The sequence below is a fragment of the Narcine bancroftii genome, unplaced genomic scaffold (assembly GCF_036971445.1).
Source record: "Narcine bancroftii isolate sNarBan1 unplaced genomic scaffold, sNarBan1.hap1 Scaffold_117, whole genome shotgun sequence".
Classification (NCBI taxonomy): Eukaryota; Metazoa; Chordata; class Chondrichthyes; order Torpediniformes; family Narcinidae; genus Narcine; species Narcine bancroftii.
The window spans coordinates 861524-888821 of NW_027211852.1; the positions used below are offsets into that span (position 1 = coordinate 861524).

General features: G+C 57.5%; 1 protein-coding gene across 1 annotated transcript; it reads left to right on the forward strand.

Moving 5' to 3' along the window:
• The first annotated feature begins 2447 nt into the window (after positions 1 to 2447).
• On the forward strand, positions 2448 to 27261 carry LOC138750328 (mucin-5AC-like). The gene is made up of 17 exons (XM_069912407.1): positions 2448 to 2603; positions 4403 to 4529; positions 7060 to 7259; positions 7589 to 7668; positions 7784 to 8127; positions 9188 to 9337; positions 9381 to 9585; positions 10923 to 11033; positions 13677 to 13787; positions 14482 to 14825; positions 15886 to 16035; positions 16079 to 16283; positions 17573 to 17683; positions 21664 to 21844; positions 22585 to 22686; positions 24265 to 24486; positions 27238 to 27261. The coding sequence occupies exons 1-17, from the start codon at positions 2448 to 2450 to the stop codon at positions 27259 to 27261; spliced, it is 2823 nt and encodes a 940-aa protein (XP_069768508.1).
• Positions 27262 to 27298: the final 37 nt, after the last annotated feature.

Below are 27298 nucleotides of genomic sequence, written 5' to 3' on the forward strand. Positions count from 1 at the left end.
TAAAGGCGGAACTGGGTAGTGGAGTTACGGCGGCTCTGGGTACTGAGGTTACGGCGGCTCTGGGTAGTGGGGTTACGGCAGCTCTGGGTAGTTGGTTTACGCCGGCTCTGGGTAGTGGGGTTATGGGGGCTCTGGGTAGTGGGATTACGGCGGCTCTGGGTCGTGGGGTTATGGCAGATCTGGGCCGTGTGGTTATGGCGGCTCTGTTTCATGGGGTTACGGTGGCTCTGGTTAGTGGGGTTACGGTGGCTCTGGGTAGTGGGGTTACGGCGGCTCTGGGTAGTGTGGTTACGGCGGCTCTGGGTAGTGGGGTTACGGCGGCTCTGGGTAGTGGGGTTACGGCGGCGCTGGGTAGGTGGTTTACGGCGGCTCTGGTTAGTGGGGTTACGATGGTTCTGGGTAGTGGGGTTACGGCGACTCTGAGTAGTGGGGTTACGGCAGCTCTGGGTAGTGGGGTTACGGCGGCTCTGGGTAGTGGGGTTACGGTGGCTCTGGGTAGTGGGGTTACGGCGGCTCTGGGTAGTGGGGTTACGGCGGCGCTGGGTAGTGGGGTTACGGCGGCTCTGGGTAGTGGGGTTACGGCGGCGCTGGGTAGTGGGGTTACGGCGGCTCTGGGTAGTGGGGTTATGGCGGCTCTGGGTTGTGGGGTTACGGCGGCTCTGGGTAGTGGGGTTACGGCGGCTCTGGGAAGTGGGGTTACGGTGGCTCTGGGTAGTGAGGTTACAGCGGATGTGGGTAGTGTGTTTACGTTGGCTCTGGGTAGTGGGAATACGGCGGCTCTGGGAAGTGGGGTTACGGCTGCACCGGCTAGTGGGGTAACGGCGGCTCTGGGTAGTGGCGTTACGGTGGCTCTGGGAAGTGGGGTTACAGCGGATGTGGGTAGTGGGTTTACGCTGGCTCTGGGTAGTGGGGTTACGGCGGCACTGGCTAGTGGGTGTACGGCGGCTCTGGGTCGTGGGTTTACAGCGGCTCTGGTTCGAGGGGTTATGGCGGCTCTGGGTCGAGGTGTTACGGCAGCATGGGGTCGTGGGGTTATGGTGGCTCTGGGTACTGGGGTTATGGCGGCTCTGGCTCGTGGGGTTATGGCGGATCTGGTCCGTGTGTTTACAGCAGCTCTGTTTCATGGGGTTACGGTGGCTCTGGTTAGTGGGGTTACGGCGGCTCTGGGTAGTGGGGTTACAGCGGTTCTGGGTAGTGGGGTTACGGTGGCTCTGGGTAGTAGAGTCACGGTGGCTCTGGGTAGTGGGGTTAATGCGGCTCAGGGTAGTGGGGTACGTCGGCTCTGGGTATTGGGGTTACGGCAGCTCAAGATGCTGGGGTTATGGCGGCTCTGGGTAGTGGGGTATGCGGCTCTGGGTCGTGGGTTTATGGTGGCTCTGGGTAGTGCAGTTACGGTGGTTTTGGGTACTGGGGTTACGGTGGCTCTGGGTAGTGGGGTTATGGTGGCTCTGGGTGGTGGGGTAAAGGCGGAACTGGGTAGTGGAGTTACGGCGGCTCTGGGTACTGAGGTTACGGCGGCTCTGGGTAGTGGGGTTACGGCAGCTCTGGGTAGTTGGTTTACGCCGGCTCTGGGTAGTGGGGTTATGGGGGCTCTGGGTAGTGGGATTACGGCGGCTCTGGGTCGTGGGGTTATGGCAGATCTGGGCCGTGTGGTTATGGCGGCTCTGTTTCATGGGGTTACGGTGGCTCTGGTTAGTGGGGTTACGGTGGCTCTGGGTAGTGGGGTTACGGCGGCTCTGGGTAGTGTGGTTACGGCGGCTCTGGGTAGTGGGGTTACGGCGGCTCTGGGTAGTGGGGTTACGGCGGCGCTGGGTAGGTGGTTTACGGCGGCTCTGGTTAGTGGGGTTACGATGGTTCTGGGTAGTGGGGTTACGGCGACTCTGAGTAGTGGGGTTACGGCAGCTCTGGGTAGTGGGGTTACGGCGGCTCTGGGTAGTGGGGTTACGGTGGCTCTGGGTAGTGGGGTTACGGCGGCTCTGGGTAGTGGGGTTACGGAGGCGCTGGGTAGTGGGGTTACGGCGGCTCTGGGTAGTGGGGTTACGGCGGCGCTGGGTAGTGGGGTTACGGCGGCTCTGGGTAGTGGGGTTACGGCGGCTCTGGGTTGTGGGGTTACGGCGGCTCTGGGTAGTGGGGTTACGGCGGCTCTGGGAAGTGGGGTTACGGTGGCTCTGGGTAGTGAGGTTACAGCGGATGTGGGTAGTGTGTTTACGTTGGCTCTGGGTAGTGGGAATACGGCGGCTCTGGGAAGTGGGGTTACGGCTGCACCGGCTAGTGGGGTAACGGCGGCTCTGGGTAGTGGCGTTACGGTGGCTCTGGGAAGTGGGGTTACAGCGGATGTGGGTAGTGGGTTTACGCTGGCTCTGGGTAGTGGGGTTACGGCGGCACTGGCTAGTGGGTGTACGGCGGCTCTGGGTCGTGGGTTTACAGCGGCTCTGGTTCGAGGGGTTATGGCGGCTCTGGGTCGAGGTATTACGGCAGCATGGGGTCGTGGGGTTATGGTGGCTCTGGGTACTGGGGTTATGGCGGCTCTGGCTCGTGGGGTTATGGCGGATCTGGTCCGTGTGTTTACAGCAGCTCTGTTTCATGGGGTTACGGTGGCTCTGGTTAGTGGGGTTACGGCGGCTCTGGGTAGTGGGGTTACAGCGGTTCTGGGTAGTGGGGTTACGGTGGCTCTGGGTAGTAGAGTCACGGTGGCTCTGGGTAGTGGGGTTAATGCGGCTCAGGGTAGTGGGGTACGTCGGCTCTGGGTATTGGGGTTACGGCAGCTCAAGATGCTGGGGTTATGGCGGCTCTGGGTAGTGGGGTTATGCGGCTCTGGGTAGTGGGGTTACGGTGGCTCTGGGTAGTAGTCACGGTGGCTCTGGGTAGTGGGGTTATGGCGGCTCTAGGTAGTGGGGTTACGTTGGCTCTGGGTAGTGGGGTTACGGTGGCTCTGGGTAGTGAGGTTTAGGCATCTCTGGGTAGTGGAGTTACGACGGCTCTGGCTAGTGGAGTTACGGCGGCTCTGGATAGTGGGGTTACGGCGTCTCTGGGTAGAGAGTTTACGGCAGCTCTGGCTAGTGGGTTTACGGCGGCTCAGGCTTGTGGGTTTACGGAGTTACAGCGGCCCTGGGTAGTGGTTTTACGGTGGCTCTGGATGTGGGGTTACGGCAGCTCTGGATAGTGCCGTTACGGCGACTCTGGGTCGTGGGTTACTGCGGCTTTGGGTCGTGGGGTTACGGCGGCTCTGGATTGTGTTGTTAAAGTGCCTGTGGGTAGTGGGGTTACGGCGGGTCTGATTAATGCGGTTATGGCGGCTCTGGGTAGTGAGGTTACGGCAGCTCTGGGTAGTGGGGTTACGGCGACACTGGGAGGTGGGGTTTCAGCAGCTCTGGCTCGTGGTGGTACGGCGGCTCTGGTTCGTGGGGTTACGGCGGCTCTGGGTAGTGGGGTTACGGTGGCTCTGGGTCGTGGGATTAAGGTAGCTGTGGGAAGTAGGGGTTACGGTGGCTGTGGGAAGTAGGGGTTATGGTGGCTATGGTTAGTGGTGGTTACCGTGGCTCTGGGTCGTGGGGTTACAGGAGCTCTGTGTAGTGGGATTACTGTGATTCTGGGTAATCGGGATACAGTGGTTCTGGGTAGTGGGGTTACGGTGGCTCTGGGTAGTGGGGGTTACGGAGGTTTTGGGTAGTGGGGTTACGGTGGCTCTGGGTAGTAGTTTTACCGTGGCTCTGGGTAGTGTGGTTACGGTGATTCTGGGTAATGGGGATCAAGTGGCTCTGGGAAGTAGGGGTTACGGTGGCTCTGGGTAGTGGAGTTACGGTGGCTCTGGGTAGTAGAGTCAGGGTGGCTCTGGGTAGTGGGGTTAAGGCGGCTCTGGGTATTGGGGTTATGGCGTCACTGGGTAGTGTGGTTACGGCGGCTCTGGGTAGTGGGGTTACGGTGACTCTGGGTAGTTGTGTTATGGCGGCTCTTGGTAGTGTGGTTGCGGCGGCTCTGTGTAGTGTGGTTACGGTGGCTCTGGGTAGTGGAATTACGGTGGCTCTGGGAAGTAGGGGTTACGGTGGCTCTGGGTAGAGAGGTTACGGCAGTTCTGGCAAGTGGATTTACGGCGGCTCTGGCTAGTGACGTTATGGAGTTACAGCGGCTCTGGGTAGTGGTTTTACGGTGGCTCTGGGTTGTGGGGTTATGTTGGCTCTGGGTAGTGAGGTTACGGTGGCTCAGTGTCGTGGGGTTACGGCGGCTCTGGGTATGGCGTTACGGCAGCTCTGGGTAGTGGGGTTATGGTGATTCTGGGTAGTGGGGTTACGCTTGCATGGGTAGTAGGGTTTCGGTGGCCCACGACCCAGAGCCGCCGTAACCCCATTTCCCAGAGCGACCGTAACCCCCACTACCCAGAGCCACCGTAAGCCTCACTACCCAGAGCGACCATAACCCCACGACCCCACGCTGCCGTAACACATCGACCCAGAGCCGCCATAACCCCTCGAAGCAGATCCGCCGTAACACCTCGACCCAGAGCCGCCGTAACTCCACTACCCAGAGCCACCGTAACTCCATTACACAGAGACGCCGTAACCCCACTACCCAGAGCCGCCATAACTCCACTACCCAGAGCCGTCGTAACCCCACTACCCAGAGATGCCTTAACCTCACTACCCAGAGCGAACGTAACCCCACTACCTAGAGCCGCCATAATCCCAATACCCAGAGCCACCTTAACCCCACTACCCAGAGCCGCCGTAACCCCACTACCCAGAGCCGCCATAACCCCACTACCCAGAGCCGCCATAACCCCACTACCCAGACCTGCCTTAACCCCAATACCCAGAGCCGACGTACCCCACTACACAGAGCCGCCTTAACCCCACTACCCAGAGCCACCGTGACTCTACTACCCAGAGCCACCGTAACTCCATTACACAGAGACGCCGTAACCCCACTACCCAGAGCCACCGAACCCCCACTACCCAGAGCCACCGTAACCCCTACTTCCCAGAGCCACAGTAATCCCACTACCCAGAGCCACGGTAACACCACTACCCAGAGCCACCGTAACACCACTACCCAAAGCCTCCGTAGACCCCACTACGCAGAGCCACCGTAACCCCACTACCCAGAGCCACTGTATCCCGATTACCCAGAATCACAGTAATCCCACTACACAGAGCCACTGTAACCCCACGACCCAGAGCCGCCGTAACCCCACGACCCAGAGCCACGTTAACCGCCACTACCCACAGACACCGTAACCCCTACATCCCAGAGCCAACGTAACCCCTACTTCCCAGAGCCACCGTAATTCCACTACCCAGAGCCACCGTTACCCCACTACCCAGAGCCGCCGTAACCACACTACCAAGAGCCGCCATAACCCAACTACCCAGAGTCACCGTAACCCCACTACCCAGAGCCGCCGTAACCACACTACCCAGTGCCGCCGTAAACCCCACTACCCAGAGCCGCGTAACCGCACGATCCAGACCTGACATAACCCCAGCACCCTGAGCCGTCGTAAACCCACGAACCAGAGCCGCCATAACACCACTACCCAGTGCCGCCGAAACCCCACCTCCCAGATTCGCCATAACCCCACTGCCCAGAGCTGCCGTAACACCACTACCCAGAGCCGCCGTAACCCCACGACCCTGAGCCACCGTAACCTCACTACCCAGAGCCAACATAACCCCACTACACAGAGCCACCGTAAAACCACTACCCAGAGCCGCTGTAATCCCACTACCTAGAGCCGCTGTAACTCCACTACCCAGAGCCACCGTAACTCCATTACACAGAGACGCCGTAACCCCACTACCCAGAGCCGCCGTAACTCCACTACCCAGAGCCGTCGTAACCCCACTACCCAGAGATGCCTTAACCTCACTACCCAGAGCTGCCGTAACCCCACTACCCAGAGCCGCCATAACCCCACTACCCAGAGCCGCCATAACCCCACTACCCAGACCTGCCTTAACCCCAATACCCAGAGCCGACATACCTCACTACACAGTGCCGCCTTAACCCCACTACCCAGAGCCACCGTGACTCTACTACCCAGAGCCACCGTAACTCCATTACACAGAGACGCCGTAACCCCACTACCCAGAGCCACCGAACCCCCACTACGCAGAGCCACTGTATCCCGATTACCCAGAATCACAGTAATCCCACTACACAGAGCCACTGTAACCCCACGACCCAGAGCCGCCGTAACCCCACAACCCAGAGCCACGTTAACCGCCACTACTCACAGACACCGTAACCCCTACATCCCAGAGCCACCGTAATTCCACTAACCAGAGCCACCGTTACCCCACTACCCAGAGCCGCCGTAACCACACTACCAAGTGCAGCCATAACCCAACTACCCAGAGTCACCGTAACCCCACTACCCTGAGCCGTCGTAACCCCACTACCCAGAGCCACTGTATCCCGATTACCCAGAATCACAGTAATCCCACTACACAGAGCCACTGTAACCCCACGACCCAGAGCCGCCGTAACCCCACGACCCAGAGCCACGTTAACCGCCACTACCCACAGACACCGTAACCCCTACATCCCAGAGCCACCGTAATTCCACTACCCAGAGCCACCGTTACCCCACTACCCAGAGCCGCCGTAACCACACTACCAAGTGCAGCCATAACCCATCTACCCAGAGTCACCGTAACCACACTACCCTGAGCCGTCGTAAACCCACGAACCAGAGCCGCCATAACACCACTACCCAGTGCCGCCGAAACCCCACCTCCCAGATTCGCCATAACCCCACTGCCCAGAGCTGCCGTAACACCACTACCCAGAGCCGCTGTAACCGCATTAATCAGAGCCACCGTAACCCCACTACACACAGGCACTTTAACCACAAAATACAGAGCCGTCGTAACCCTACGCCCCAGAGCCGCTGTAACCCCACGACCCAGAGTCGCCGTAACCGTACTATCCAGAGCCGCCGTAACCCCACTACCCAGACACACCGTAACCCCACTACCCAGAGCCACCGTTAACCTCACCACCCAGAGTCGCCGTAACACCACCATCCAGAGCCGCCATAACCGCCGTATCATGACCACCCAGTCGCCGTATCCCCACTACCCAGAATCACCGTAACCCCACTACCCAGAACCACCGTAACATCACTACCCAGAGCCACTGTAACCCCCACTTCCCAGAGCCACCGTAACCCCACCACCCAGAGGCGCCGAAAAAACCCACGATCCAGAGCTGCCGTAACACCACCGCCCAGAGCCGCCGTAACTCCACAACCAGCAGCCGCCGTAACCCCAAGACCGAGAGACTCCGTAACCCCACTAACCAGAGCCACGATAACCCCACTACCCAGAATCACCGTAACCACCTAACCAGAGCCACCGTAACCACCTAAAGAGAGCCACCGTAACCCCACTACCCAGAGCCACCGTAACCCCCACTACCCAGAGACACCGTAAACCCACTACCCAGAGCCACCGTAACCTAACTACCCAGGGTCAGCGTAACCCGACTACCCAGATCAACCGTAACCCCACTACCCAAAGCCACCATAACCCCACTACGCAGAGCCACTGTAACCCCATGACCCAGAGCCACCATAATCCCCACGAACCAGAGCCACCGTAAATGCACTTGCCAGAGCGGATGTAACCCCACCACCCAGAGCCACCGTAACTCCCACTACCCAGAGTCTCTGTAATCCCACTACCCAGAGCCACCATAACCCCTCTACCCATTGCCACCATATCTCTCACTACCCAGATCTGCAGTAACCCCACTACCCATGAGCCACCGTAACCACACTACCCAGAGCAACCGTAACACGACTAACCAGAGCCACCGTGAACCCCACCACCCAGAGTCACCGTAACACCACTACCCAGAGCCGACATAACCCCACTACCCAGAGCCGCCATAACCCCAATACCCAGAGCTGCCGTAATCCCAATACTCAGAGCCGCCATAACCCCACTACCCAGAGCCGTCTTAACACCACTACCCAGAGCCACTGTAACCCCACCACCCAGTGCTGCCGTAACCACATGATCCAGACCTGCCATAACCCCAGCACCCTGAGCCGCCGTAACCCTACGAACCAGAGCCGCATTACCACCACGAGCCAGAGCTGCCGAAACCCCACCTCCCAGAGTCGCCGTAACCCCACTACCCAGAGCTGCCACAACCCCACTACCCAGAGCCGCCATAACCGCATTAATCCAGAGCCGCCGTAAACCCACGACCTAAAGCCGCCGTAAACCCACGACCCAGAGTCGCCGTAACTGCACTATCCAGAGCTGCCGTAGCCCCACTACCCAGAGACACCGTACCCCAACTACCCAGAGCCACCGTAACTCCACTACCCAGAGCCGTCGTAAACCCACTACCCAGAGATGCCTTAAACTCACTACCCAGAGCCAACATACCCCACATCCAGAGCCACCGTAAAACAACAACCCAGGGCAGCTGTAACTCTGTAAACCCACAAGCCAGAGCCGCCGTAAATCCACTAGCCAGAGCTGCAGTAACCCCACTACCCAGAGACGACGTAACCCCACTACCCAGAGCCGCCGTAACTCCACTACCCAGAGCCGTCGTAACCCCACTACCCAGAGCCACCGTAACTCCACTACCAAGAGCCAACTTAACCCCACTACCTAGAGCCGCCATAACCCCACTACCCAGAGCCGCCTTAACCCCACTACCCAGACCCGCCGTAACCCCACAAACCAGAGCCGCCATAACCCCACTACACAGAGCCGCCATAACCCCAATACCCTGAGCTGGCGTAACCCCAATACCCAGAGCCGACATACCCCACTACCCAGAGCCGACTTAACCCCACTACCCAGAGCCACTGTGACTCTACTACCCAGAGCCACCGTAACTCCACTACACAGAGACGCCGTAAACCCACTACCCAGAGCCTCCAAACCCCCACTACCCAGAGCCACCGTAACCCCTACTTCCCAGAGCCACCATAACCCCACTACCCAGAACCACTTGATCCCCAGTACCCAGAATCAACGTAACCCCACTACCCAGAGCCATGGTAACACCACTACCCAGAGCCACCGTAACCCCACTACCCAGAGCCACTGTATCCCGATTACCCAGAATCACAGTAATCCCACTACACAGAGCCGCCGTAACCCCACGACCCAGAGCCACGATAACCACCACGACCCACAGCCACCGTAACCCCCACTTCCCAGAGCCACCGTAAACCCTACTTCCCAGAGCCACTGTAATTCCACCAGCCAGAGCGACCGTAACCCCACAACCCAGAGCCGCCATAACCCCACGAACCAGAGCCGCCGTAACCCCACGACCCAGAGACGCCGTAACGGCACTATCCTGAGCCGCCGTAACCCCACTACCCAGACACACCGTAACCCCACTATACAGAGCCACCGTAACAACACTACCCAGAGCCACCGTTAACCTCACCAACCAGAGTCGCCGTAACACCACCATCCAGAGCCGCCATAACCGCCGTATCCTGACAACCCAGTCGCCGTATCCCCACTATCCAGAATCACCTTACCCCACTACCCAGAGCCACCGTAACATCACTAGCCAGAGCCACGGTAACCCCCACTACCCAGAGCCGCCGTAACGCCACCAATCAGAGCCACTGTAAACCCACCACCCAGAGGCGCCGAAAAAACCCACCATCCAGAGCTGCCGTAACACCACCACCAAGAGCTGCCGTAACCCCACGACCGAGAGCCTCCGTAACCCCACTACCCAGAGCCACCGTAACCCCACTACCCAGAATCACCGTAACCACGTAACCAGAGCCACCGTAACCCCACTACCCAGAGCCACCGTAACCCCCACTACCCAGAGACACCGTAACCCCACTACCCAGAGCCAACGTAACCTAACTACCCAGGGTCAGCGTAACCTGACTACCCAGATCCACCGTAACCCCACTACCCAGACCCGCCTTAACCCCACTACCCAGAGACGCCGTAACCCCACTACACAGAGCCGCCATAACCCCACTACCCAGAGCCGCCGTAAACCCAATACCCAGAGCTGCCGTAACCCCACTACCCAGAGCCTCCGTACCCCACTACACAGAGCCGCCAAACCCCACTACCCAGAGCCAACTTAACCCCACTACCTAGTGCCGCCATAACCCCACTACCCAGAGCCGCCTTAACCCCACTACCCAGACCCGCCGTAACCCCACAAACCAGAGCCGCCATAACCCCACTACACAGAGCCGCCATAACCCCAATACCCTGAGCTGGCGTAACCCCAATACCCAGAGCCGACATACCCCACTACCCAGAGCCGACTTAACCCCACTACCCAGAGCCACTGTGACTCTACTACCCAGAGCCACCGTAACTCCACTACACAGAGACGCCGTAAACCCACTACCCAGAGCCACCAAACCCCCACTACTCAGAGCCACCGTAACCACTACTTCCCAGAGCCACCATAACCCCACTACCCAGAACCACTTGATCCCCAGTACCCAGAATCAACGTAACCCCACTACCCAGAGCCATGGTAACACCACTACCCAGAGCCACCGTAACCCCACTACCCAGAGCCACTGTATCCCGATTACCCAGAATCACAGTAATCCCACTACACAGAGCCACTGTAACCCCACGACCCAGATCCGCCGTAACCCCAAGACCCAGAGCCGCCATAACCCCACGAACCAGAGCCGCCATAACCCCACTACCCACAGGCACTTTAACCACAAAATCCAGAGCCGCCGTAACCCCACAACCCAGAGCCGCCATAACCCCACGAACCAGAGCCGCCATAACACCACTACCCAGAGCCGCCATAACCGCATTAATCAGAGCCACCGTAAACCCACTACACACAGGCACTTTAACCACAAAATCCAGAGCCGCCGTAACCCCACGACCCAGAGACGCCGTAACGGCACTATCCTGAGCCGCCGTAACCCCACTACCCAGACACACCGTAACCCCACTATACAGAGCCACCGTTAACCTCACCAACCAGAGTCGCCGTAACACCACCATCCAGAGCCGCCATAACCGCCGTATCCTGACCACCCAGTCGCCGTATCCCCACTATCCAGAATCACCTTACCCCACTACCCAGAGCCACCGTAACATCACTACCCAGAGCCACGGTAACCCCCACTACCCAGAGCCGCCGTAACGCCACCAATCAGAGCCACTGTAACCCCACCACCCAGAGGCGCCGAAAAAACCCACCATCCAGAGCTGCCGTAACACCACCACCCAGAGCCACCGTAACTCCACAACCAAGAGCTGCCGTAACCCCACGACCGAGAGCCTCCGTAACCCCACTACCCAGAGCCACCGTAACCCCACTACCCAGAATCACCGTAACCACCTAACCAGAGCCACCGTAACCCCACTACCCAGAGCCACCGTAACCCCCACTACCCAGAGACACCGTAACCCCACTACCCAGAGCCAACGTAACCTAACTACCCAGGGTCAGCGTAACCTGACTACCCAGATCCACCGTAACCCCACTACCCAGACCCGCCTTAACCCCACTACCCAGAGACGCCGTAACCCCACTACACAGAGCCGCCATAACCCCACTACCCAGAGCCACCGTGACTCTACTACCCAGAGCCACCGTAACTCCATTACACAGAGACGCCGTAACCCCACTACCCAGAGCCACCGAACCCCCACTACCCAGAGCCACCGTAACCCCTACTTCCCAGAGCCACAGTAATCCCACTACCCAGAGCCACGGTAACACCACTACCCAGAGCCACCGTAACACCACTACCCAAAGCCTCCGTAGACCCCACTACGCAGAGCCACCGTAACCCCACTACCCAGAGCCACTGTATCCCGATTACCCAGAATCACAGTAATCCCACTACACAGAGCCACTGTAACCCCACGACCCAGAGCCGCCGTAACCCCACGACCCAGAGCCACGTTAACCGCCACTACCCACAGACACCGTAACCCCTACATCCCAGAGCCAACGTAACCCCTACTTCCCAGAGCCACCGTAATTCCACTACCCAGAGCCACCGTTACCCCACTACCCAGAGCCGCCGTAACCACACTACCAAGAGCCGCCATAACCCAACTACCCAGAGTCACCGTAACCCCACTACCCAGAGCCGCCGTAACCACACTACCCAGTGCCGCCGTAAACCCCACTACCCAGAGCCGCGTAACCGCACGATCCAGACCTGACATAACCCCAGCACCCTGAGCCGTCGTAAACCCACGAACCAGAGCCGCCATAACACCACTACCCAGTGCCGCCGAAACCCCACCTCCCAGATTCGCCATAACCCCACTGCCCAGAGCTGCCGTAACACCACTACCCAGAGCCGCCGTAACCCCACGACCCTGAGCCACCGTAACCTCACTACCCAGAGCCAACATAACCCCACTACACAGAGCCACCGTAAAACCACTACCCAGAGCCGCTGTAATCCCACTACCTAGAGCCGCTGTAACTCCACTACCCAGAGCCACCGTAACTCCATTACACAGAGACGCCGTAACCCCACTACCCAGAGCCGCCGTAACTCCACTACCCAGAGCCGTCGTAACCCCACTACCCAGAGATGCCTTAACCTCACTACCCAGAGCTGCCGTAACCCCACTACCCAGAGCCGCCATAACCCCACTACCCAGAGCCGCCATAACCCCACTACCCAGACCTGCCTTAACCCCAATACCCAGAGCCGACATACCTCACTACACAGTGCCGCCTTAACCCCACTACCCAGAGCCACCGTGACTCTACTACCCAGAGCCACCGTAACTCCATTACACAGAGACGCCGTAACCCCACTACCCAGAGCCACCGAACCCCCACTACGCAGAGCCACTGTATCCCGATTACCCAGAATCACAGTAATCCCACTACACAGAGCCACTGTAACCCCACGACCCAGAGCCGCCGTAACCCCACAACCCAGAGCCACGTTAACCGCCACTACTCACAGACACCGTAACCCCTACATCCCAGAGCCACCGTAATTCCACTAACCAGAGCCACCGTTACCCCACTACCCAGAGCCGCCGTAACCACACTACCAAGTGCAGCCATAACCCAACTACCCAGAGTCACCGTAACCCCACTACCCTGAGCCGTCGTAACCCCACTACCCAGAGCCACTGTATCCCGATTACCCAGAATCACAGTAATCCCACTACACAGAGCCACTGTAACCCCACGACCCAGAGCCGCCGTAACCCCACGACCCAGAGCCACGTTAACCGCCACTACCCACAGACACCGTAACCCCTACATCCCAGAGCCACCGTAATTCCACTACCCAGAGCCACCGTTACCCCACTACCCAGAGCCGCCGTAACCACACTACCAAGTGCAGCCATAACCCATCTACCCAGAGTCACCGTAACCACACTACCCTGAGCCGTCGTAAACCCACGAACCAGAGCCGCCATAACACCACTACCCAGTGCCGCCGAAACCCCACCTCCCAGATTCGCCATAACCCCACTGCCCAGAGCTGCCGTAACACCACTACCCAGAGCCGCTGTAACCGCATTAATCAGAGCCACCGTAACCCCACTACACACAGGCACTTTAACCACAAAATACAGAGCCGTCGTAACCCTACGCCCCAGAGCCGCTGTAACCCCACGACCCAGAGTCGCCGTAACCGTACTATCCAGAGCCGCCGTAACCCCACTACCCAGACACACCGTAACCCCACTACCCAGAGCCACCGTTAACCTCACCACCCAGAGTCGCCGTAACACCACCATCCAGAGCCGCCATAACCGCCGTATCATGACCACCCAGTCGCCGTATCCCCACTACCCAGAATCACCGTAACCCCACTACCCAGAACCACCGTAACATCACTACCCAGAGCCACTGTAACCCCCACTTCCCAGAGCCACCGTAACCCCACCACCCAGAGGCGCCGAAAAAACCCACGATCCAGAGCTGCCGTAACACCACCGCCCAGAGCCGCCGTAATCCACAACCAGCAGCCGCCGTAACCCCAAGACCGAGAGACTCCGTAACCCCACTAACCAGAGCCACGATAACCCCACTACCCAGAATCACCGTAACCACCTAACCAGAGCCACCGTAACCACCTAAAGAGAGCCACCGTAACCCCACTACCCAGAGCCACCGTAACCCCCACTACCCAGAGACACCGTAAACCCACTACCCAGAGCCACCGTAACCTAACTACCCAGGGTCAGCGTAACCCGACTACCCAGATCAACCGTAACCCCACTACCCAAAGCCACCATAACCCCACTACGCAGAGCCACTGTAACCCCACGACCCAGAGCCACCATAATCCCCACGAACCAGAGCCACCGTAAATGCACTTGCCAGAGCGGATGTAACCCCACCACCCAGAGCCACCGTAACTCCCACTACCCAGAGTCTCTGTAATCCCACTACCCAGAGCCACCATAACCCCTCTACCCATTGCCACCATATCTCTCACTACCCAGATCTGCAGTAACCCCACTACCCATGAGCCACCGTAACCACACTACCCAGAGCAACCGTAACACGACTAACCAGAGCCACCGTGAACCCCACCACCCAGAGTCACCGTAACACCACTACCCAGAGCCGACATAACCCCACTACCCAGAGCCGCCATAACCCCAATACCCAGAGCTGCCGTAATCCCAATACTCAGAGCCGCCATAACCCCACTACCCAGAGCCGTCTTAACACCACTACCCAGAGCCACTGTAACCCCACCACCCAGTGCTGCCGTAACCACATGATCCAGACCTGCCATAACCCCAGCACCCTGAGCCGCCGTAACCCTACGAACCAGAGCCGCATTACCACCACGAGCCAGAGCTGCCGAAACCCCACCTCCCAGAGTCGCCGTAACCCCACTACCCAGAGCTGCCACAACCCCACTACCCAGAGCCGCCATAACCGCATTAATCCAGAGCCGCCGTAAACCCACGACCTAAAGCCGCCGTAAACCCACGACCCAGAGTCGCCGTAACTGCACTATCCAGAGCTGCCGTAGCCCCACTACCCAGAGACACCGTACCCCAACTACCCAGAGCCACCGTAACTCCACTACCCAGAGCCGTCGTAAACCCACTACCCAGAGATGCCTTAAACTCACTACCCAGAGCCAACATACCCCACATCCAGAGCCACCGTAAAACAACAACCCAGGGCAGCTGTAACTCTGTAAACCCACAAGCCAGAGCCGCCGTAAATCCACTAGCCAGAGCTGCAGTAACCCCACTACCCAGAGACGACGTAACCCCACTACCCAGAGCCGCCGTAACTCCACTACCCAGAGCCGTCGTAACCCCACTACCCAGAGCCACCGTAACTCCACTACCAAGAGCCAACTTAACCCCACTACCTAGAGCCGCCATAACCCCACTACCCAGAGCCGCCTTAACCCCACTACCCAGACCCGCCGTAACCCCACAAACCAGAGCCGCCATAACCCCACTACACAGAGCCGCCATAACCCCAATACCCTGAGCTGGCGTAACCCCAATACCCAGAGCCGACATACCCCACTACCCAGAGCCGACTTAACCCCACTACCCAGAGCCACTGTGACTCTACTACCCAGAGCCACCGTAACTCCACTACACAGAGACGCCGTAAACCCACTACCCAGAGCCACCAAACCCCCACTACCCAGAGCCACCGTAACCCCTACTTCCCAGAGCCACCATAACCCCACTACCCAGAACCACTTGATCCCCAGTACCCAGAATCAACGTAACCCCACTACCCAGAGCCATGGTAACACCACTACCCAGAGCCACCGTAACCCCACTACCCAGAGCCACTGTATCCCGATTACCCAGAATCACAGTAATCCCACTACACAGAGCCGCCGTAACCCCACGACCCAGAGCCACGATAACCACCACGACCCACAGCCACCGTAACCCCCACTTCCCAGAGCCACCGTAAACCCTACTTCCCAGAGCCACTGTAATTCCACCAGCCAGAGCGACCGTAACCCCACAACCCAGAGCCGCCATAACCCCACGAACCAGAGCCGCCGTAACCCCACGACCCAGAGACGCCGTAACGGCACTATCCTGAGCCGCCGTAACCCCACTACCCAGACACACCGTAACCCCACTATACAGAGCCACCGTAACAACACTACCCAGAGCCACCGTTAACCTCACCAACCAGAGTCGCCGTAACACCACCATCCAGAGCCGCCATAACCGCCGTATCCTGACAACCCAGTCGCCGTATCCCCACTATCCAGAATCACCTTACCCCACTACCCAGAGCCACCGTAACATCACTAGCCAGAGCCACGGTAACCCCCACTACCCAGAGCCGCCGTAACGCCACCAATCAGAGCCACTGTAAACCCACCACCCAGAGGCGCCGAAAAAACCCACCATCCAGAGCTGCCGTAACACCACCACCAAGAGCTGCCGTAACCCCACGACCGAGAGCCTCCGTAACCCCACTACCCAGAGCCACCGTAACCCCACTACCCAGAATCACCGTAACCACGTAACCAGAGCCACCGTAACCCCACTACCCAGAGCCACCGTAACCCCCACTACCCAGAGACACCGTAACCCCACTACCCAGAGCCAACGTAACCTAACTACCCAGGGTCAGCGTAACCTGACTACCCAGATCCACCGTAACCCCACTACCCAGACCCGCCTTAACCCCACTACCCAGAGACGCCGTAACCCCACTACACAGAGCCGCCATAACCCCACTACCCAGAGCCGCCGTAAACCCAATACCCAGAGCTGCCGTAACCCCACTACCCAGAGCCTCCGTACCCCACTACACAGAGCCGCCAAACCCCACTACCCAGAGCCAACTTAACCCCACTACCTAGTGCCGCCATAACCCCACTACCCAGAGCCGCCTTAACCCCACTACACAGAGCCGCCATAACCCCAATACCCTGAGCTGGCGTAACCCCAATACCCAGAGCCGACATACCCCACTACCCAGAGCCGACTTAACCCCACTACCCAGAGCCACTGTGACTCTACTACCCAGAGCCACCGTAACTCCACTACACAGAGACGCCGTAAACCCACTACCCAGAGCCACCAAACCCCCACTACTCAGAGCCACCGTAACCACTACTTCCCAGAGCCACCATAACCCCACTACCCAGAACCACTTGATCCCCAGTACCCAGAATCAACGTAACCCCACTACCCAGAGCCATGGTAACACCACTACCCAGAGCCACCGTAACCCCACTACCCAGAGCCACTGTATCCCGATTACCCAGAATCACAGTAATCCCACTACACAGAGCCACTGTAACCCCACGACCCAGATCCGCCGTAACCCCAAGACCCAGAGCCGCCATAACCCCACGAACCAGAGCCGCCATAACCCCACTACCCACAGGCACTTTAACCACAAAATCCAGAGCCGCCGTAACCCCACAACCCAGAGCCGCCATAACCCCACGAACCAGAGCCGCCATAACACCACTACCCAGAGCCGCCATAACCGCATTAATCAGAGCCACCGTAAACCCACTACACACAGGCACTTTAACCACAAAATCCAGAGCCGCCGTAACCCCACGACCCAGAGACGCCGTAACGGCACTATCCTGAGCCGCCGTAACCCCACTACCCAGACACACCGTAACCCCACTATACAGAGCCACCGTTAACCTCACCAACCAGAGTCGCCGTAACACCACCATCCAGAGCCGCCATAACCGCCGTATCCTGACCACCCAGTCGCCGTATCCCCACTATCCAGAATCACCTTACCCCACTACCCAGAGCCACCGTAACATCACTACCCAGAGCCACGGTAACCCCCACTACCCAGAGCCGCCGTAACGCCACCAATCAGAGCCACTGTAACCCCACCACCCAGAGGCGCCGAAAAAACCCACCATCCAGAGCTGCCGTAACACCACCACCCAGAGCCACCGTAACTCCACAACCAAGAGCTGCCGTAACCCCACGACCGAGAGCCTCCGTAACCCCACTACCCAGAGCCACCGTAACCCCACTACCCAGAATCACCGTAACCACCTAACCAGAGCCACCGTAACCCCACTACCCAGAGCCACCGTAACCCCCACTACCCAGAGACACCGTAACCCCACTACCCAGAGCCAACGTAACCTAACTACCCAGGGTCAGCGTAACCTGACTACCCAGATCCACCGTAACCCCACTACCCAGACCCGCCTTAACCCCACTACCCAGAGACGCCGTAACCCCACTACACAGAGCCGCCATAACCCCACTACCCAGAGCCGCCGTAAACCCAATACCCAGAGCTGCCGTAAACCCACTACCCAGAGCCTCCGTACCCCACTACACAGAGCCGCCAAACCCCACTACCCAGAGCCACCATAACTCTACAACCCAGAGCCACCGTAACTCCACTACACAAGGCCGCCGTAACCCAACTACGCAGGGTCAGCGTAACCTGACTACCCACATCCACCGTAACCCCACTACCCAGAGCCACCATAACCCCACTACCCAGAGCCACTGTAACTCCCACTACCCAGAGTCACCGTAACCGCACTACCCATTGCCACCGTAACTCTCACTACCCAGAGTCACCGTAAGCCCCACTATCCATAGCCAGCGTAACTCTCACTACCCAGAGTCACCGTAAGCCCCACTATCCATAGCCAGCGTAACCCCACTACCCTGAGCCACCGTAACCCTACTACCCAGAGCCACCATAATCCCACGACCAAGAGCCACCGTAACCCCACTACACAGAGCCACCGTAACTCCACTATCCAGAGCCATCGTAAACCCACTTGCCAGAGCCACCATAACCCCTCCTAGTAGGCCTTTCTAGTTGGGACGTGCCTTTGTTTTTGATAATTTGAATACAGCTTAAATGTACTTATAAATACCACTGCTACTATTATTCTACGTTCTAAAAAATTCCAAATTCTGAAAGTGACTGGTCCACAGGATGTCGGATAAACGATTGAGCACCTGGAGACAGAAAGAAGAAAGAGTTAGAGAAGAGAAATCAAACTATTGTATAAACACAATATCGTAACAGTCAAATGACAACAAGGTCGTAAAAACATCAACAATTATAACATATGGCGAATTGTAAAAAGTAACAAAATTATATAATACGACAAATTCTATCCTCTCCCCTTCTGAGCCACCGTAACACGACTACCCAGAGCCACCATAACCTCACGACCCAGAGCCACCATAACCCCACGACCCAGAGCCACCATAACCCCACGACCCAGAGCTGCCGTAATCCCAATACCCAGAGCCGCCATAACCCCACTACCCAGAGCCGTCTTAACCCCACTACCCAGAGCCACCGTAACCCCACTCCCCAGTGCTGCCGTAACCATATGATCCAGACCTGCCATTACCCCAGCACCCTGAGCCGCCGTAACCCTACGAACCCGAGCCACTTTACCACCACGAGCCAGAGCTGCCGAAACCCCACCTCCCAGAGTCTCCGTAACCCCACTACCCAGAGCCGCCTTAACCCCACAACCCAGAGACACCGTAACCCCACAACCCAGAGCCGCCATAGCCCCACTACCCAGAGCCGCCATAACCCCAATACCCTGAGCTGGCATAACCCCAATACCCAGAGCCGACATACCCCACTACACAGTGCCGCCTTAACCCCACTACCCAGAGCCACTGTGACTCTACTACCCAGAGCCACCGTAACTCCACTACACAGAGACGCCGTAAACCCACTACCCAGAGCCACCGAACCCCCACTACACAGAGCCACCGTAACCCCTACTTCCCAGAGCCACTGTATCCCGATTACCCAGAATCACAGTAATCCCACTACACAGATCCACTGTAACCCCACGACCCAGAGCCGCCGTAACCCCAAGACCCAGAGCCGCCATAACCCCACGACCCAGAGCCACAGTAACCACCACGACCCACAGCCACCGTAACCCCCACTTCCCAGAGCCACCGTAACCCCTACTTCCCAGAGCCACCGTAATTCCACCTGCCAGAGCCACAGTAACCCCACTACCCAGAGCTGCCATAACCCCACGAACCAGAGCCGCCATAACCCCACTACCCACAGGCACTTTAACCACAAAATCCAGAGCCGCCGTAACCCCACATCCCAAAGCCGCCATAACCCCACGAACCAGAGCCGCCATAACACCACTACCCAGAGCCGCCATAACCGCATTAATGAGAGCCACCGTAACTCCCACAACCCAGTCACTGTAACCCCACTACCCACTGCCACCGTAACTCACTACCCAGAGTCACCGTAAGCCCCACTATCCATAGCCAGCGTAACCCCACTACCCAGAGCCACCATAATCCCACGACCCAGAGCCACCGTAACCCCTACTACCCAGAGCCACCGTAAACCCACTACCCAGAGCCACCGTAACCCCACTACGCAGGGTCAGCGTAACCCGACTACCCAGATCCACCGTAACCCCACTACCCAGAGCCACCATAATCCCACTACCCAGAGCCACCATAATCCCACGAACCAGAACCACCGTAACCCCCACGACCCAGAACCACCATAAAACCACCACCCAGAGCCGATGTAACTCCCAATACCCAGAGTCACCGTAACCCCACTACCCATTGCCACCGTAACTCTCACTACCCAGAGTCACCGTAAGCCCCACTATCCATAGCCACCGTAACTCCATTATCCAGATCCATCGTAACCCCACTACCCAGAGCCACCGTAACCCTACTACACAGAGCCACCATAATCCCACGACCCAGAGCCACCATAACTCCACTATCCAGAGCCACCGTAACCCCAGCCTGTGTAGAGGCCTTTCTAGTTGGGACGTGCCTTTGTTTTTGATAATTTGAACACAGCTTAAATGTACTTATAAATACCACTGCTACTATTATTCTACGTTCTAAAAAATTCCAAATTCTGAAAGTGACTGGTCCACAGGATGTCGGATAAACGATTGAGCACCTGGAGACAGAAAGAAGAAAGAGTTAGAGAAGAGAAATCAAACTATTGTATAAACACAATATCGTAACAGTCAAATGACAACAAGGTCGTAAAAACATCAACAATTATAACATATGGCGAATTGTAAAAAGTAACAAAATTATATAATACGACAAATTCTATCCTCTCCCCTTCTGAGCCACCGTAACACGACTACCCAGAGCCACCATAACCTCACGACCCAGAGCCACCATAACCCCACGACCCAGAGCCACCATAACCCCACGACCCAGAGCTGCCGTAATCCCAATACCCAGAGCCGCCATAACCCCACTACCCAGAGCCGTCTTAACCCCACTACCCAGAGCCACCGTAACCCCACTCCCCAGTGCTGCCGTAACCATATGATCCAGACCTGCCATTACCCCAGCACCCTGAGCCGCCGTAACCCTACGAACCCGAGCCACTTTACCACCACGAGCCAGAGCTGCCGAAACCCCACCTCCCAGAGTCTCCGTAACCCCACTACCCAGAGCCGCCTTAACCCCACAACCCAGAGACACCGTAAACCCACTACCCAGAGCCGCCATAACCGCATTAATCCAGAGCCGCCGTAACCCCACGACCCAAAGCCGCCGTAACCCCACGACCCAGAGTCGCCGTAACTGCACTATCCAGAGCTGCCGTAACCCCACTAGCAAGAGACACCGTACCCCCACTACCCAGAGCCACCGTAACTCCACTACCCAGAGTCGTCGTAAACCCACTACCCAGAGATGCCTTAACCTCACTACCCAGAGCCAACATACCCCACATCCAGAGCCACCGTAAAACAACTACCCAGGGCGGCTGTAACTCCATAAACCCACAAGCCAGAGCCGCCGTAAATCCACTAGCCAGAGCTGCAGTAACCTCGCTACCCAGAGACGCCATAACCCCACTAGCCAGAGCCGACATAACCCCACTACCCAGAGCCGCCGTAACTCCACTACCCAGAGCCGTCGTAACCCCACTAACCAGAGCCGCCGTAACCCCACTACCCAGAGCCAACGTAACCCCACTACCTAGAGCCGCCTTAAACCCACTACCCAGACCCGCCGTAACCCCACAACCCAGAGCCGCCATAGCCCCACTACCCAGAGCCGCCATAACCCCAATACCCTGAGCTGGCATAACCCCAATACCCAGAGCCGACATACCCCACTACACAGTGCCGCCTTAACCCCACTACCCAGAGCCACTGTGACTCTACTACCCAGAGCCACCGTAACTCCACTACACAGAGACGCCGTAAACCCACTACCCAGAGCCACCGAACCCCCACTACCCAGAGCCACCGTAACCCCTACTTCCCAGAGCCACTGTATCCCGATTACCCAGAATCACAGTAATCCCACTACACAGATCCACTGTAACCCCACGACCCAGAGCCGCCGTAACCCCAAGACCCAGAGCCGCCATAACCCCACGACCCAGAGCCACAGTAACCACCACGACCCACAGCCACCGTAACCCCCACTTCCCAGAGCCACCGTAACCCCTACTTCCCAGAGCCACCGTAATTCCACCTGCCAGAGCCACAGTAACCCCACTACCCAGAGCTGCCATAACCCCACGAACCAGAGCCGCCATAACCGCACTACCCACAGGCACTTTAACCACAAAATACAGAGCCGCCGTAACCCCACATCCCAAAGCCGCCATAACCCCACGAACCAGAGCCGCCATAACACCACTACCCAGAGCCGCTATAACCGCATTAATGAGAGCCACCGTAACTCCCACAACCCAGTCACCGTAACCCCACTACCCACTGCCACCGTAACTCACTACCCAGAGTCACCGTAAGCCCCACTATCCATAGCCAGCGTAACCCCACTACCCAGAGCCACCATAATCCCACGACCCAGAGCCACCGTAACCCCACTACACAGAGCCACCGTAACCCCTACTACCCAGAGCCACCGTAAACCCACTACCCAGAGCCACCGTAACCCCACTACGCAGGATCAGCGTAACCCGACTACCCAGATCCACCGTAACCCCACTACCCAGAGCCACCATAATCCCACTACCCAGAGCCACTGTAACCCCACGACCCAGAGCGACCATAATCCCACGAACCAGAACCACCGTAACCCCCACGACCCAGAACCACCGTAAAACCACCACCCAGAGCCGATGTAACTCCCAATACCCAGAGTCACCATAACCCCACTACCCATTGCCACCGTAACTCTCACTACCCAGAGTCACCGTAAGCCCCACTATCCATAGCCACCGTAACTCCATTATCCAGATCCATCGTAACCCCACTACCCAGAGCCACCGTAACCCTACTACACAGAGCCACCATAATCCCACGACCCAGAGCCACCATAACTCCACTATCCAGAGCCACCGTAACCCCAGCCTGTGTAGAGGCCTTTCTAGTTGGGACGTGCCTTTGTTTTTGATAATTTGAACACAGCTTAAATGTACTTATAAATACCACTGCTACTATTATTGTACGTTCTAAAAAATTCCAAATTCTGAAAGTGACTGGTCCACAGGATGTCGGATAAACGATTGAGCACCTGGAGACAGAAAGAATAAAGAGTTAGAGAAGAGAAATCAAACTATTATATAAACACAATATCGTAACAGTCAAATTACAACAAGGTCGTAAAAACATCAACAATTATAACATATGGCGAATTGTAAAAAGTAACAAAATTATATAATACGATAAATTCTATCCTCTCCCCTTCTGAGCCACCGTAACCCGACTACCCAGAGCCATCATAACCTCACGACCCAGAGCCACCATAACTCCACTACACAGAGCTGACGTAATCCCACCACCCAGAGGCGCCATAACCCCATCACACAGAGGCGCCGTAACCTCACCACCAAGAGCCGCGGTAAACCCACCATCCAGAGCCGCCGTAGCCCCAACACCAAGAGCTGCCCTAACCCCACGACGCAGAGCCTCCGTAACCGCACGACCCAGATCTGCCGTAACCGCACTATCCAGAACCGCCTAACCCCACTACTAAGAACTGCCGTAACCCCACTACCCAGAGCCACCGTAAAAACACTACGCTGAGCCAGCGTAAACCCACTACCCACATCCGCTGTAACCCCACAACCCAGAGCCGCCGTAACCCCACTACCCAGAGCCACCGCAACCCCACTACTCAGAGCCACCGTAACCCCACTACCCAGAACCGTCGTAACCCCACTACCCAGAGCCGCTGTAACCGCACTAACCAGAGCCGCCGTAACACCAGTACCCAAAGCCGCTGTTACCCCACTACCCAGAGCCACCGTAACCCCACTAACCAGAGCCGCAGTAACACCAGTACCCAGAGCAGCTGTAACCCCACTACCCAGAGCCACCGTAACCCCACTAACCAGAGCCATCGTAACCCCACTAACCAGAGCCACCGTAACCCCATGAAACAGAGCCGCCGTAAACACACGGCCCAGATCCGCCGTAACCCTTCGAGCCAGAGCCGCCGTAACCCCACTACCCAGAGCCACAATAACCCCACGACAGCACGCTGCCGTAACACCTCGACCCAGAGCCGCCATAACCCTCGAACCAGAGCCGCCGTAAACCCACGACCCAGAGCGGCCGTACACCCACTAGCCAGTGCCGCCGTAACCCCACTACCCAGAGCCAGCGTAAACCCACTACCCACATCCGCTGTAACCCCACTACCCAGAGCCAGCATGACACCACAACCCAGAGCCGCCGTTACCCCACTAGCCAGTGCCGCCGTAACCCCACCTCCCAGAGCCGCAGTAACCCCACTACCTAGAGCCGCTATAACCCCATGACCCAGAGCCACCATAACCCCACGACCCAGAGCCAACATAACTCCACTACACAGAGCTGCCGTAACCCCACCACCCAGAGGCGCCATAACCCCATCACACAGAGGCGCCGTAACCTCACCACCAAGAGCCGCGGTAAACCCACCATCCAGAGCCGCCGTAGCCCCAACACCAAGAGCTGCCGTAACCCCACGACGCAGAGCCTCCGTAACCGCACGACCCAGATCTGCCGTAACCACACTATCCAGAACCGCCTAACCCCACTACTAAGAACCGCCGTAACCCCACTACCCAAACCTCCGTAACCCCACTACCCAGAGCCGCCGTAACCCAACCACCCAGAGCTACCGTAACCCCACTACCTAGAGCCACCGTAACCCCCACTACCCAGAGCCACCGTAACCACACTACCCAGAGGCACCGTAACACCACTACCTAAAGCCACCGTAACCCCCACTACCCAGAACCAGTGTAACCCCACTACCCAGAATCACCGTAACCCCATGACCCTGAGCCACCGTAACCTCACTACCCAGAGGCAACATAACCTCACTAACCAGAGCCACCGTAAAACCACTACCCAGAGCTGCTATAACTCCGTAAACCCAGTAGCCAGAGCCGCCGTAAACCCACTATCCAGAGCTGCCGTAACCACTCTACCCAGAGCCGCCGTAACCCCACGACCCAGAGCCACCGTAACCCCCAAACCCAGAGTCACCGTAACCCCACTACCCAGAGCCACTGTAACTCCACTACCCAGAGCCACCGTAACCCCTCAACCCAGAGTCACCGTAACTCCCACTACCCAGAGCCACCATAAACCCACGACCCAGAGGCGCCATACGGTGGGACTCGGTAGTGGGGTTACGGTGGCTCTAGTTCGTGGGGGTTACGGTGCTTCTGGGTCGTGGGATTATAGTGGCTCTGTGTCGTGGAGTTACAGTGGCTCTGGATAGTGGGGTTACGGTGACTCTGGGTTTGGGGGTTACGGTGGCTCTGGGTCGTGGGGTTACGGCGGCTCTGGATAGAGTGGTTACGGCAGCTCTGGCTAGTGGGTTTACGGCGGCTCTGGCTACTGGGTTTACGGAGTTATAGCAGCTCTGGGTAGTGGTTTTACGGAGACTCTGGTTAGTGGGGTTATGTTGTCTCTGGGTAGTGAGGTTACGGTGGCTCAGGGTCGTGGGGTTACGGTGATTCTGGGTAGTGGGGTTACACTGGTTCTGGGTAGTGGGGGTTACGGTGGCTTTAGGTAGTGGTGTTACGGTGCCTCTGGGTAGTGTGGTTACGGTGGCTCTGGGTAGTGGGGGTTACGGTGCCTCAAGGTAGTGGGGTTACGGTAGCTCTGGGTGGCTGGGTTACGGCGGCTCTGGGTAGTGGGGTTACGGAGGTTTGGGTAGTGGGGTTACGGCGGTTCTTAGTAGTGGGGTTAGGCGGTTCTGGATAGTGCGGTTACGGCAGATCTGGGTCGTGCGGTTACGGAGGCTCTGCGTCGTGGGGTTAGGGCAGCTCTTGGTGTTGGGGCTACGGCGGCTCAGGATGGTGGGTTTACCGCGGCTCTTGGTGGTGAGGTTACGGCACCTCTGTGTGATGGGGTTATGGCGCCTCTGGGTGGTGGGATTACGTCAGCTCTGTGTAGTGGAGTTATGGTGGCTCTGGGTCGTGAGGTTATGATGGCTCTGGGTAGTCGGGTTACGGTGGCTCAGAAGGGGAGAGGATAGAATTTATCGTATTATATAATTTTGTTACTTTTTACAATTCGCCATATGTTATAATTGTTGATGTTTTTACGACCTTGTTGTCATTTGACTGTTACGATATTGTGTTTATATAATAGTTTGATTTCTCTTCTCTAACTCTTTATTCTTTCTGTCTCCAGGTGCTCAATCGTTTATCCGACATCCTGTGGACCAGTCACTTTCAGAATTTGGAATTTTTTAGAACGTAGAATAATAGTAGCAGTGGTATTTATAAGTACATTTAAGCTGTGTTCAAATTATCAAAAACAAAGGCACGTCCCAACTAGAAAGGCCTCTACACAGGCTGGGGTTACGGTGGCTCTGGATAGTGGAGTTATGGTGGCTCTGGGTCGTGGGATTATGGTGGCTCTGTGTAGTAGGGTTACGGTGGCTCTGGGTAGTGGGGTTACGATGGATCTGGATAATGGAGTTACGGTGGCTATGGATAGTGGGGCTTACGGTGACTCTGGGTAGTGAGAGTTACGGTGGCAATGGGTAGTGGGGTTACGGTGACTCTGGGTATTGGGAGTTACATCGGCTCTGGGTGGTGGTTTTATGGTGGTTCTGGGTCGTGGGGGTTACGGTGGTTCTGGTTCGTGGGATTATGGTGGCTCTGGGTCGTGGGGTTACAGTGGCTCTGGGTAGTGGGATTATGGTGGCTCTGGGTAGTGGGGTTACGGTGGATCTGGGTAGTCGGGTTACGCTGACCCTGCGTAGTGGGGTTACGGTGGCTCTGGGTAGTGGGTTTACGGTGGCTCTGGGTAGTAGGGGTTACGGTGGCTCTGGGTCGTGGGATTATGGTGGCTCTGGGTAGTGGGGTTACGCTGGCTATGGATAGTGGGGCTTACGGTGACTCTGGGTAGTGAGTTACGGTG

Excerpts from the sequence above, each read along its gene's own strand:
- LOC138750328 (XM_069912407.1), top strand. The coding sequence starts at position 2,448 with ATGGCGGCTCTGGGTCGAGGTATTACGGCAGCATGGGGTCGTGGGGTT. Across the intron at positions 8,128-9,187 it reads CCCCACCTCCCAGAGTCGCC|CCACCGTAAACCCTACTTCC; the intron begins GTAACCCCACTA and ends CACTTCCCAGAG. Across the intron at positions 22,687-24,264 it reads CCCCACTACCCACTGCCACC|AGCCATCGTAACCCCACTAA; the intron begins GTAACTCACTAC and ends CCCACTAACCAG.